This window comes from Anas acuta, chromosome 2 (assembly GCF_963932015.1).
Source record: "Anas acuta chromosome 2, bAnaAcu1.1, whole genome shotgun sequence".
Classification (NCBI taxonomy): domain Eukaryota; kingdom Metazoa; phylum Chordata; class Aves; order Anseriformes; family Anatidae; genus Anas; species Anas acuta.
The window spans coordinates 78,941,497-78,955,833 of record NC_088980.1 but is presented as its reverse complement, the minus strand read 5'-3'; the positions used below and the strand labels follow the sequence as shown (position 1 = coordinate 78,955,833).

The window sequence follows — 14,337 nt, the reverse complement described above, 5'->3', positions numbered from 1 at the left end:
TGTTTTGATGGGCCTTGGGCAAAGTGACTCTGGCATCAAAGCCTTCTATTTTTATCCAGGTGCAGGTTAATCGATCTAACAGTATTGCTTCAGCACTGTTGCAGCAGTGTTCCAGTTCCTGTCCAGCATAAATAATGCCACTTTCACAGGAGACTGTCACTAAAGTCTGTTAGGATAAAGGAAAGAAATGGCTAGAAATCCTGAAAATGGTAGAAGTCCTGTAAAAAAATCACTGCTGTAGAGAGGGAGCTGTATTTTACCTACATTGGAGCAGCTCTGGCTTCCCAAAAACACTGGTTCAGCACTCAGAGGAGTTATACAGACAAATGTTTAACACCCGGTTTCCTGGGCACTCTGTTGGCAACTTGATTTAATTCCTTTTCTGTGGTCTTAGAACTTTTCTGTGACTTAGTTTAATGCCTGACATAATTTTTGTTCTTGTTGCAACTTGCATTTAATGGTGTAACTTTTTTCTTATGCAGGTTAAGATGAATCAGAAAAAGGCAACTACATTGTCATTTCTGTTCACACCGTTTAAGTAAGTGCCTGTAAAGACTTTCCTTGATTGTTTTAATGCTTTGGTATTTCAGTGAAATATAATGACAGAGAAATCTGGCCTCTTCCTTCCTTGTTAAATTATAGTGCTTATCTAACTATGAAACTTTGCATTAATGAAGACTTTATGCAATAAATTTCTATTTAAAAGTTCTGGTTAGAAGTAGATCTAAAAAAAAAAATTTCCATTTCCTACAGTTAGTCTTTGGTTAAGGGTTATTTACTTAACTTTTTTGACAATGTAGCTAAATAGAGACTGCATGGTAAGTCTCTCTGATTTCTTTGTTTGCTATGTTCTTTTATCATTCCTTGGGAGAAAAGAAGGTGCTGTAGGGTTAGGAAATACAAACGAGGAAGAGAACAGATTGTATGTATATCAAAGTTGGTCTAGGAATTGTTTCTTCTGCAATTTAAATTCTAATGAATAGCCAACAAACAAAACCCCTTGCAGCCAGAAATGAGGCTCAAAGTCTTTGTGTTGCCTAGTATTTGTTTCCAAGGCCATGAAGGAATTTTGAAAAAGATTTGTGTATCTGTGAGCTCTGTTCCAATGTACGCAGCTGCTACTGACCCACTCACCCTTCCGTCTTATCCAGCTAAAGCTGCTTTATCCTACTGCCCTCCCGCTGCCCCAGAAGGTTTGAGAAAGCTTTGCTATGGGGGCGCATGATTGGTTCTGCCTTTAGTGTGTGGAGAGCTCCAAAAATGCTTTGTCATTGAGCACAGCTGTTTTCCTTTGGGAAATAAAACTGATGTTAATTAAGATCTTTAAATCATAGGAGCAGGAAAGTACTAGGCTCTTTTCCCGTGAAGTACGTGTAACTGCTAAATAAGATTGCTGTCTTTCAGAATAGAGATTTACTGTGTGAGTCTTACACCACTAGCTTCTTCTAAGGGCAGGGCTCCAAGACACTAGTTTCTGAGACCCCGGTTAAGTCAATCATGGGCACATAACGAATGCTTTGGTTTAAATTCTGATTAAGAATGACAATTGCATTGCCTAATAACTTACTGATCTGTAGGGAACAAAAATGCCATGTGCAAAGGACAGTCAGTCAGCTTTGGTTCTGTGGGGAAGGCTGTTAAGTTGTCCTCACAGCTCTTCTTTAAATTTCATCTTTCTGCAAGAAATGTCTGAATCTGTAAAATGTGGTGTGTTTTTCTTAGTGTTAAGTTTATCTTTAAAAGAACTAAGTGCTGCTAATTGCCTTATGAATTGGTATTTTCCTCTTTCTTTCTTTCTTTCTTTTTTTTTTTTTCCTGCGGGGAGAGAAGGTATATTTTGGGTTGAAATGTTCTTGAAGTGCTTGAGACATCACTTAGAAAATATGACTAAAACTTGGTATAAAAATAATGTCACTTTTCAGTGTGGCACACTGCAAGAACACATTTATTTTACTTTCTCTGTATATTCTTAAATAGTTTCTGAATCAGAATTTGGGATAAGGGTTTCAAGGGAAAGGTGAGTGAAACCAAAACAATTCCTTGGATGTGTGAATTACCCTACAAAAGGTGTTAGTGTGTTGCGTGCATAAAGACTTTCCTTGGTTCCTCAAGATATTGTTTCTCTTCACATTAGGAAAACAGAAGATTTGTATCACAGGCCATGATGCATTAAAGCAAATACTCATCCACAGTGTGCTGTAGGGTGAATTTAGCCAGACGCTAACTAGTTTTCACAGTGCTCCTTGACTTATAAAATTTGGCTTATGTCTGAGATACTCAGGGAAAGGCATGTACCCCCTTCTGCTGGCTTTACTGGGTAGGTCAGGTAGTGTGTGTGTCTGGGGGCAGAGAGGAGATGGACATTTCAAGTCTTCACAGCTAGCCTTGTCCATGTTCACTGTCAGAACCCTCAAATTTGTTAACACATCTAAGAATTATTTTGTTTGCTGTGTGCTGCTGAGCGTGTTTTGAAGGATAGAAGCCCAGAAGGCAGCAGCATTATTGCCTATATGATCCAGTTTGAAATCTGGTAATACAATACACGTTGTTCCACTGCTATCTCTACACTGAATAAAATGGTGTGAAAGGAAAAGTACAATTTTGTATTAGCGGTCTCTTCAAAGATGGCAAAACTGATGCAATACAGGAGGTAAATTATCCCATCTTTGGTGGGTATCTGGAGCAAGAGAACTCGTGGTATACTGTTTCAAAATAATTGGTAGTGGTATAGAGATTCCATTTCTGCACAGCTATACACTATTTGGATTTGTCAGTGTAGATTTAATGAGAGGTTTGACCACAAGTTGATGTTAATCTGTGTTTGTCCTTGTCCACTGTTGAACACAGCTCTGTGTTGTTTCTTCTGACCACTACTGGCCTTTCATTAAGGTGAGAGTAGCTTCTTCCACCACTACTCATAGATGTGAGTTCTTGTACGAAGGAGATAGATATCCTTTTTTTAATCTTTCTGGCGTGTGAAATCTGTAACTTGATGCTCAGAAACCATAATGCTTTATTCCTCCCTAGTTTATCGGAGGTTAGTGAAGCATAGTTCATGGCTTTGGGACCATCAGCTTTATGTAGAAATTTGAAAAGTAAATACACCATCTTGGAATATTACACATTCTGTTTCAGTACCATGAGAACCCAAAAATAAACAAAAATGCCTAAGAATTGCCCTCCTTTAATTACTTAAATTAAATTGTATAATTAAATAAATGTTGTTTAAGTCTGTGTAGCTGAAATGTGGATATCAATTGCAGAAGAAATATGAACGTAAAATTTCAGACTGAGACGTTCTGTTTCCAGAGAAGTTGATATAAACACAGCTTTAATAGTAATTGTATAGAGGGAGATACATTCACAGATAATGTGTTCTGTAGAAATAAATCTTCCCAGAAAATCTCAGGTTAATTTTTTAGCAAGAAATAGCATGAAAAGGTTCTTCTTATATTTTAAGGGGGAGATCCTGTTTCTGGGCTTGAATTTTCAAGGTGTATCATTGCCGTGTGACTAGAAAACTCTTCAAAACTGCTGCAATGACTCAAAATCTAAAAGACGTTTAGATGTAGAGCTTAGGGATATGGTTTAGTGGGGACTGTTAGCGTTAGGTCAGAGGTTGGACTCGATGATCTTGAGGTCTCTTCCAACCTAGAAATTCTGTGATTCTGTGATTTGAGTTGGACATTGAATCTCTCACACCAAAAGCATTAAGCTGTCTTATCTATACAACAAGCCTGTTTTTATGCCTTATTTATACAATGCTGGCAACAGAGAGGAAGGTTCCTGAAGTGATAAAGTCTCCTGATCTCTACAAGGAATCTATCCTCTAGTAGAAAAGTGGCTAGCACAATGGGCAGGGAAGGAAGGAGGCCATTGGGAATGTGCCATGTCTCTCTGGGACCCAAATTGCATCTCTGAAATCATCTGTCAAATTTGTAAGGATGGGGAGGATGGATCTGGCCCTTGTTATGCAATGGAAACTTCAGTAAGCGTCTACTTAATCACCTTTGAGGCAGGTCAGAATTTGGGTAGCCGTATCTATGAATAGAGACGTGTCTGGCTGTCAGTGTCGTTTTCATTTAGTTCACGTCTCTTCATCAAGGAACGAATCTGTATAAACACGTATCCTGAGGCTACCTGTGAAACTGAGTACACATTTTGGAAGGAGCTCAGCTGTGAGTGTCTGACTCTGCCAGGCAAGGTGCACAACCTGCCCCTAGAGGGGTGAATGAATACACAGGAGCAGAAGCATCCCCTGCTTGTGTGCCAGTCACTTGTGAGGCTTATGTTGAATAATTGTTTAGAATATTTATAGGCAATTCCAGTTGGATATCTGAAGGGATTACTGCCTGAAATGAGTTTTCCTCCCACCTCTTTCCACTCCCTGCATTTTCCTCCAGCTGTGAAAAGCAAGTCTTCAGAGATTACTTGTGTAACAAAACCTTACCAGGCACAGTGCCCTGACCTTTGTAAGTAAGAAAGGCAGGTACCAAAATACCAGATGCTTTGAAGAAAGAGAGAGGGAGGACAAATCTGAAGACAGCTGACAGGAAGACCGATGTCCAGGATAGTGAAATTATCTTAGCATTCTCACCACTTGATGTACCTTAAAGCAACTGCAGAGCTGGCCCTGTTTGAAGAGGAGTGTGCCAAGGGGCCAGATGCTGCTGTTGCAAAAGCATTCCCAAAGCTGGCACCTCCAGGCTCTGCAAGAAATCCTAAAAGGAGTAGCAGGAGGACAGTTATAGTGAGGTGAGTAGAGGGGATGGCAGTGTTGCATTGAAATCCTCTTAAACCAATTAAAACAACTTGATTATTTCAACAGGTGTGAGAGATTTAAGGTATTAAATTACACAAAAGCACAGGAGTGCTTGCTGTGTATGGCTGGCGTATGCAATGCTTTCAGGCAAGACAGCTTCCAGCTGTTCAGGTTCTGGTTGACCCGTGGTAAGACAGCAGGAGCAGTAGGTTAAGAACCACCACATACAAAGGAGAGACGGGCAGCTGGATGATGAGTGCTTGATTTCCTCTAGCTGTGCTTTTTTGAATGTCTTTGGCAGTGTATGTCAATAAGAAAGGTGTGTTTTTTTTTTTCTTTCTTCAGGAAACAGCATAACTGTTACTCATTGTCATGTTAGTATCTTCTCATATATGAAAAACCTCTTACCACCTTGATGTTGCATTCTTAAACTAATTTAAGCATTCTTACATAATTTAATTGCTTGAATGCTAAATTTCAATAATCCAGGAGCTATAGGTATGTATAATCAAGCTATGACTTCCATAGCTCTAGTTCTATAGAAAGCCCCTGCATTTTAGTGTGTGCACCCTACTGCAATTGAAACATGTTTCTCCCTCACTGTGTGAAAATGTAACATTTCCTTCCCCCTGCCCTCCCATATAAATTGAGATATGACTCAAAAAAAAAAGATGGAGAGCAACTTCTTTCTCAGGCAGATAATGACAGGATGAAGGGGAATGGTTTTGAACTAAATGAGGGGAGATTTAGATTGGATGTTAGGAGGAAATTCTTCACTCAGAGGGTGGTGAGGCCCTTGCCCAGGCTGCCCAGAGAAGCTGTGGCTGCCCCATCCCTGGAGGTGCTCAAGGCCAGGCTGGATGGGGCTTTGGGCAGGCTGGTGAGGTGGGAGGTGTCCCTGCCCATGGTGGGTGTTGTGGAAGTGGATGGTCCTTAAGGTGCTTTCCAACCCAAACCATTCTGTGATTTGCCGTGGCAATAGAAAGTTCTTTCATTAGTGTGGAGTGTCTCTGAAGATGTACAGCAACTTCAAAGAAAGGCCATATGCACAAATATCTCTGCTTCCTTCCGTGACTGAAAATACAGCACTCCATTGTTCCCTCTGCCTGATGGCCTTTCAAAACTGCACTAAGAAATATTTCAACAAATTGACATTTGGATCAAAGTGAAACGAGTGATTTCTCCTCCACCATTAGGTGGGGCAGGGTCCCTTGAGGTCAGTAAACACAGTGCATCCTTTAAAGCATCAAGTTCTTGTTTTGTTTAAATAAATGACATTTATTTAAATGGTGGCACCTGAGACACACATGGTTATATACGTTAAGGACTGTTAGATGCATCAGAAATCTATGTCTACTATAAAACGCACGTTTTTTGGCAAAAAAAAAAAAAAGTCAGGTCTTTAGGAGAATCTGAGAGGCTAACATAAAATATCACAAGACTTGTATTTATTTGCTTGTCACCTTGGATAAATCTCACGGGCCTTTTCTGGGAGGTTACAAGGCATCGTGTAGTGAGGGTGCGGGGGGTGTGCGGGGCAGGCAGTGGGGTGGGAAGGGATGGAGGAGGATGTTTGTCACTGGGGGAGTCAAGTGGGAAAAACAGCACAGGGATCTTTGGATCTCACTAAGAAAGGCACAACAAATAGCATAAAATAGCTGCTTTCATAAGATAAGGTTGGCTCATTATCTATATTCTTCTTACTTTATGGCCCTTTGGATGCCAGGCACCCCGCCTCATGTTCCTGTAGCATCAGGCAGAGCCCAGATGGATTTTCCCACAGCACTGCACAGGTCCTGCCCGTGGAGAGGTTCCTTCCCTTTCCTCATTCAAACTGTTATGTGATTTGCTTACAGTAAATCAATTTTATTTATTATTTCCACTGTCAAACAAAACGGAGGTTCACATGAGAACTTCCTGCTGCGCTGTGAGATGAAGGCCAGGCTGCGCAGGCAGTACCAGCACTGGGTGAGAGCTGCCCGTGGCTCCTCTGCTACAGATTTAGAAGTCTCCCATTACTCTTCTTACTCCTCTTTTTTTTTTCAGAGTGCCTGATGTGGTGCTTTTAATATTTATTAAAAGAAAAAAAGTTTGCAAAGGCGACTGACGGCAGCTCTACAGCTAGACTGGCTGACTTACCCTAGCACAGTAGTTGGAAAATTCAGAAGGCACAAAAACCTGGCTGAATTGGAGCCACTACAGAGCTGAAACACCTGGCGTGGAATAGCAGGAGAGGAGAGGCTGGATCAGGAGGAGGTGGAAAAGTGAGGGTCCTGGGCCTTAGGTAGCACTGTCAGAGGAACTTAACTCTTTAACGTGGGTTAACTCTTTAGTGTGACTGTCTTTTTCTTTAGCACTGCTTTAACACACTGAAATATTACCGTTTTTTTTTTTTCACTTGTAAATGAGTTGCATCTTCTAAACTACGAAAACAAAATTTCATAGGACTCGCCCCTTTAGTAGCGTAGGCTGAATTTTAACATTTTACTAAAATGTTTTAATCTGTCTCTACAGGTTAAGCATCACCAAGTTACCCACTGAATTGTTTGATCTTTGGTATTTCACTATTCGAACAACACTGAAATAAGTTTCTGTATCTAACAGTACGTGCTTTCTGTCTGTCTTTTGAAGATACAGTAAGACAATTCTTTTTTTTTTTGAACAGGCACATATAAAGAACTAGAACAAACACATTTTTAAAATGGAGAAAATCAGTTTCTGAATGTTAAAATGAATGTAAATGTGTAATTTGGTAAAGTCCATGAAACTATAGCACCCGATTTTTTCCTGCTCATTGCTTCTAGTAGCATCATGTACTCTGTGCTTCAGAGCGAGTTCAATGAAAAGTAAACATCATGGTTCCAGGCTTTGATTTCTGAAATATTTATTGGGTTGATTTTTCTCCCCGGCCCACTGAATGAACTCATGGCTTCGCATCATTTGCTATTCACTCTCTGATCAGTTTCTGCTCTTGATAGAGAATTGGGAGGGCTTTGTATTATGCATTTTGTTCTCTTGCTGCTAGGGTATGCACCACGTCTTTAAAAGAAATGATAGGATGATAAGGTGAGGCTTGATTCTGATTGCACTGTCATTAATATCACATCTCTGTGCTCAGATTGCTTGTTAGCACCAATTTGATGTGAATCAGGAAGAGGCACGCAATCACATTTCTGCCAGACTGATCTCACATCACACACTGTGAGTATCTTGCGTTGTCCTTTCCTACCTGATGCTTTCTGAGATGCTCTCCGTTGTACGGTGGGAGTGTTTGAAGGCAGCTCTCGCAGGAGACTGGCTTTGTTTTTAGATCCTCTTGCTGCTCCGAAAAGGCTGTGAAAAAGTGTTGTTCCATTACTTGCACATCTTTTGAGTAGCAGCCCTGCAAAAGCGCCGGGCGAGTTTTATATCTGCGCTTCCAAGATGCCATCTCGCCAGCAGCAGTGATGTGGATCAAAATAATAATAGTTGGTCCTCTAAGCACTATTTCAGCTGATTGCAGAACTGCTGAACTGGAAGCAATCTGGCCTTCTTAGTATGACTCCCTCACAGCGGGAGAGTTGGTAAACAGTCTGAATACATGCAACTGCTTCCTTCGCTGGCTATTTTCTCTCCTGGTGAGAGCAGAGATGTTAGCGCTGGCCCCACGCAGCACGACGAGACTGCAGGTGTGTGGCAGAGACCTGGGCTGCTCTGTGTCAGGGAGTGTAGTGATAGGACAAGGAGGAATGGCTTTAAACTAGAAGAAGGTAGGTTTAGATTAGGTATTCAGAAGAAGTTCTTTATCCAGAGGGCAGTGAGGCCCTGGCCCAGGCTGCCCAGAGAAGCTGTGGCTGCCCCATCCCTGGAGGTGCTCAAGGCCAGGCTGGATGGGGCTTTGGGCAGCCTGGGCTGGTGGGAGGTGTCCCTGCCCATGGCAGGGGGTTGGAACTGGGTGGGCTTTAAGGTCCCTTCCAACCCAAACCATCCTGTGACTATGTTCAGGAGAAGCTGATGCATACAAAATCCTAGTAGGCTTTATTCAGGTGGCCTTTCCACATCTAATTTGGGCTCATAATGAGGTTCAAGGGATGCATATCCTTAACCTCAAGATTTTTGTTTCTCCTCAGTGGGAAGAGTTGGTCTTTTTCCCCGTCTCCTAATACCTAATATGCAAAGATAGATGATCGCTGTCTGCTGAGCAGCTATTGCTGCTGGTGGGATATGGTTTGTAGAAGTGTGATCACTGCTTTCTGCAAATCTTGTCATCCCAAAAGTCTTGTAGAATGCACAGGATTCGGTGTTTCTTTATTTGCGTTTGTTTTTACTAACGGAGAGGGGAAAAAAAGGAGCGATGGATGTAATGTGTATGAGCTGACAATGGTGAGGTACACGGAGTTGGTATTGGAGAGACTGAGTTCTCTTGCAAGAAATTAAGTTCTCAAGTGTGAGTAGCCTATTAGTTATACATACAGGGATGCGTGTGTGTTTGAGGGAACTGAAAACAAATTTGTTTCGACTGCTTGGCAGCAAGCTTTAAAAAAGAAAAAAGCAACTCAGCATTTTTCTTCATACATTGCATCTGCCAGTCTGTGATGCTTCCTTGACTTTCATGATGAAATCTGGAGCACTTTAAATGTTAAACCACGACAGGTCCTAAGGGCTGTGGGTTTTTTATGGCATAATTCTGGGAAATGTACTGTACAATATAATGACTATAAATCATTACCCAAATGATCAGACATAATAAAATTAACATACTGGTAGTGGAGGATACAGATGTCGCTGTAAGATGTCTCTTGCTGTTGGGTTTCATGGTTTGACTGTAGAACGCTGTCTGTGCTGTCGGGGATGGTAATTCTGTAGCGTGATGATAAATAAGATTCACTGGCCAAAGAGAGGTCCCCTTGACATTGCTACCAGAGCCTTGCTTCATCTCAGCCTTGTTATTAGTGCTGTCAAATAGCTTAGCTGATATGAAGCGTGAATGATGCGTTAGAAAGATTAATCCTGTCAGGTATGCTTATGAGAAGGGTAGCTAACATCTCATAAGGGATGGTTTACAAGCACTTGCACAATTAGCCCAATTGTTTTCTTTCATAATTAACTGTGTTTGTTCACGGATGAAGCTGTGATTTCTGTCTGGAGCTAGAAAGCTAATTTCAGATGGCCATATTGAAAAACAAAATTACCCTTCCCCTAGTGCCACCATCATTTCCCGTGAAGAATGTAGAGGCCTAATGTTGTGAAGGCATTTAGATTATTTATCATATATGGGACTATTAAGTTCGTAGGTTTTTTTTGTTTGAGTTAAATCTCAGGGTACTACATTTTACAGTGTGTGAGCGATGTATTTTGTAATGCTTTCTTCAAAGAAAGGAGGACAGCTGCTCTCTCTTTCCTATTAGTAGGCAAATGCAGCGAAAACAAGACTTCTAGGATATTGTGCTACAGCAAAAAAAAATTCATTTTTACTAGTTGTACTTTTAATTTTGTAGAACTGGATGCTGATGGGTAGCCAGGAGGAGCATGTACATTCACAACTTTAAGCTCTCTTTGTAGAGTTCAGGATCTTTTTAATAATGATCACTAAACTCACGTAATTACTATTAATATTAATTGCATGTGTGTGCATTAAATGACCTTGAGAATACATTAGCATACTAGTAGTGCCTCTGGGATTGCTGCACACTGAAACATAGGGGAAATAACTGGCCTGCTTACTCTTGTCTCTGACACTATCTGGTTTGTATTCTAAACCTTCTGAATGGTTTCAATTAAGTTAAACTAACTGGTGCTAAGAATAGTTCAAGATTTAATTTCTCAGATTCATGTTTGCCTTGCAGTTTTGTTGTTTGGTCACATCTAAAATCAAAACCTAGCAAACAGCTTTTCCACTTTGTGCTCTGATTGTTGGAATTAGCAGACAGTAGCACCCCATAAATTTCGTCTGTAAGGACTGAAATTCTTGACACCTGATAAATTTTATTCTACTTGTACTCATGCACTGAAATCCTGTATGTGTTCAGATAGTCAAAATTAACCATCATTCATAATCATCTTTGAAGAGATACAATACTTGTTTAGGTATTACTTTTTCTTCTTCTTTGTTCCTTTATTTTGGGTGGTTCCTTACTGTTTGCCTCAAAAGGGTGAGTTTCTGCAATTTGCAGCTTTATTTTTTCCTTTTCCAGAGTCTGCTTACCTTGTAATGTATAGTATTATACTATGGTGGAACCTCTCATGACTGAATGCGTAGGGGTGGAGCTAAATCCACTAATTTTCAGCATTGCCTTGAATTCTCAGTACCTCTAAATATTCTTAAATTCCTCCTAAGTGATACTTCAGTAAGTCTCAAGGTCTCTGGTGTTGTACATAGTTCAGCACGCTGTGTTTCATATGTGATTTTAGCATGCAAGTATTTCATTTCATGGTACCTGAGTGAAGTCCAGTTGCAGAGCCTCATTTGTAGGTATAAATTCCATTTGTTATCCCATAAAGAAAATGATATCTTATGGTTTCTAGCTGCCCTAGGTTGTGTGAGTTATTTCTTCTTCCTCTCTCTTCCCACTTCTGTGATACTTTTTTTTCTAGTGATCTGTTGCATGCAGCTTTTACATTGATGGCTTATTTGTTCTGGAACATATTCTGACTGAAATAGACAAAGATGTTTATATCTAATAACAGTTTTAAAAACACTCCTCAGGGGGTAGTATGGGAAATACAGAAAACTGGTAAAATCCAAGTACCATGCACACAAGTCTGTGTCTGCTTTTTCTGGGCTCTGTTTTTTTCATTTGTTCTGACTTCATTTAGTTATTTTTTTAGAGTTAGTTGTGGGCTGTTTGTTTATTTAAGTCTCTGGCTTCTCCCTTTTCTAGGCAACTTTCCTCTTCTATTCGTGGGTCAGCTTTATCTCTTTGCTCTTTCTCCTACCTCTGGTGAGGGTCTTCTTTCCCATCTTCTTTGTCAGGTTTAGGATGCGAATCGAGATCCTTGGTGGATGATAAGTTGCTTATGGTGAACTACATTCAGACCTTAACTGAGGAATAATCTGCATGTTTAGTAACTCTTCTCTTTAGTCTGGCGTGAGATGTAAAAATCCTCTCATCACTTATTTTATTTTTTATTGAATATTGAGGCAAATAATATGTAAGGTGACAATCAAACATTGTATTCAGGATGAAACTTGCATTTTGATACAGGTATGTGTGAAGAGTCCTCAGTGTCTGGTAGAATTCATTAACTTAACAGAGAAGTAAACCATACATAATTGTGCTGTCAGTACCTTGAAATCCGTGCGTATGGAAGTAAGGTAAAATGTGTGGTACGATGGTAGCTATTGAGAATTAACTGCGCACTCGCTAATGGCAACCCCATTTGACATAATAATTGCATTGTGCATTTGACTTACTGAACCTTTCTGCTTAAAAAAACATTTAGTCTGTTACGCCGTTCCATGTGCAGAGATCCCAGGAGCTGTCATCGAAGAAGGAATAGGTAAAGACTGTAACTTGTTCGTTAATATTAAAATGGTTCATCGAGAGTAAAAAGATAATTAAGGGATTTATAGCTAAATGACTGTAGGAAAGAATAGAGAGTGAAAAGTAAAAATAAGGCTTTTCTAGCATATTAAACCTTTGCATTAAATATTAGAAAGATAAAATTGTCAGAAAGCATACATATAAAACAATAAAAATGAGACAATTCACATAGGAACCCTTTGGATGAATTGAAGTTCTAAATGAAGCTGCTTAATATTTATTCCAGATTCTTTAAATCCTTACCTAAAAATTAGCACTTCTTCTTCCTGTTATTCACAAGGTGGAAACTGCCACGTGGGTTTGGTTCCTTTGGCAGTTTGCCCTGCCAAAAACATTAGCAAAACTAGATAGATCAAAGATTTCTCTGAGGCAGTGCTAGCATCTTATTAGCCTGCTTGAAGAATTGATTCGTCCTTGAATTATCACCAGCCTTGGTGCACGCTCTCTGGCTATGTGCTGGTAGCCCTTGGCCTTTGGAGCTGTAGGGTTGATGTTCATAGGGACATACCATGAAGGTGCAGAAACAACCAGTATTCACTCTGCTACTTTTCAAGACTGTTTTCTGAAGTCTTCTGCCCTCCCCTCCAAAGTTAAGGTGATTAAATATTCACTACCACTATTTCATTCATCTGCCTTTCTTCCTCTGTTGCTTTTCTTTTACTGAGTGTATTGAATTCCATGGGGCCTCTCACTTCCTTCTCGTTTACAGATAACAACACATTTAGATTCTTCTAGATTTAAAACAGCTGAACATTTTAAATGCAGCTAGTTATTTACCTTTTTCAAAAGATAGATATTTTGCTGCTATTATCTTATATGTTTTAGAAGACTCCTGCTCAATACTGCTGTGCTCTGAAATCAAAGCAATCCAGCCAAACACGTCAGGGTACTATTAGTAATAGTAAAAGAAAAAAAAAAATCAGGTTGGTCAATCACAGAATCATTCATGTCGGTTTCATGGCTCAAAAGATAGCGTGTATGTATCATTGATGATGCATCAGCTGCTTCTGGGTGGCAGGCAGTGGTGGTTCCTACAGCTCATATCAAATGCTCAGGAGGAAGTGTTTCCAGGCAGTGGGTGCATCACATCAAAAACTACCCCTGTGGTTCAACTGAGTGCCCACCCAGGTTATTGCTGCTGATTAAAATAAAAGGAATGAGACCCCAAGGCTGGATCTGGATTTGGCACAACCTGAAACGTGAAGTTTGGATTTCTGTGTGTGGAGGAGTGTGCGCAAGGGTGAATGGTACACTGCTGGGCCATCGTGCTGGGGGTGCTGCGAAGATGCTGTGGCTCAACAGCGTTGTGGAGGGTGTGAAGGAAAACCTTCCTGTATCTGTTTATCAGCTGTCATGAAGCTGGGACCCATGACAATTTTCCTCTGTGGTGCTGAGAGGGCCGGTGGCTGACAATTTGCCCAGGGGATCCTCTGCCCTGCTGCCATCCTTAACCTGGAACAAAGTGGCAAGGGACTCAGCTCCTTCCTCCTCTGTTTGGTGGGGGTTGGTTGACTGGTTTGTTCTTCCACGATGATATTTTCTGTAAAGGAAGGGTTGTAGAAATGATTTTGGATGATTATCTAACTCAATAAAGTCAGAGATTTTTACTACAGGCCTCAGTGCTGTCAGGTAATTGTGCTATCCCCTGGTATGGGGACTCTGTTAACAGCTTCCTGTGGAAGAGGAGATAAAGTCTTTTTTTTTTTTTTTAAATAAAAGATTGTTAGGCATCATCTATGGCTATTGTGGATCCTGAACAATTTGTCCTATGCTGACAGGCTTTCAAACTTCTTGCAGCCATGAGTATCATCAAATCAGTTAATTTGCTTAATTCTTATGTATGCAGTGCTTCTTGTTCAGGGCAGTGGTCAATAATAATGCAAAAGGGAGAGAATTTTCACCAGCAGTATTAGCTGGGAATAAAAGATGTGTCTATTAATGCAAAGTTCTTGGGGTAAATTAGACAGCAGCAGTGTTGACTTTCGTGTGAAAATGAATATAGAGGTATGGAGCATTCCCCTAATGAAATTTGGAAAACTTGTTTTGTTTTAT

The 14,337-nt window shown here is 40.4% G+C and overlaps 1 protein-coding gene across 6 annotated transcripts in view; it reads left to right on the top strand.

Moving 5' to 3' along the window:
• The window catches only part of PIGN (phosphatidylinositol glycan anchor biosynthesis class N), a 105,609-nt gene that overhangs the window by 42,620 nt on the left and 48,652 nt on the right, over window positions 1–14,337 (top strand). For all 6 annotated transcript variants that reach the window (XM_068670892.1, XM_068670894.1, XM_068670891.1 and 3 more), the window contains exon 12: window positions 483–538. In XM_068670892.1, the coding sequence (XP_068526993.1) occupies window positions 483–538 (56 nt within the window). The remainder of the gene's footprint in view (window positions 1–482; window positions 539–14,337) is intronic.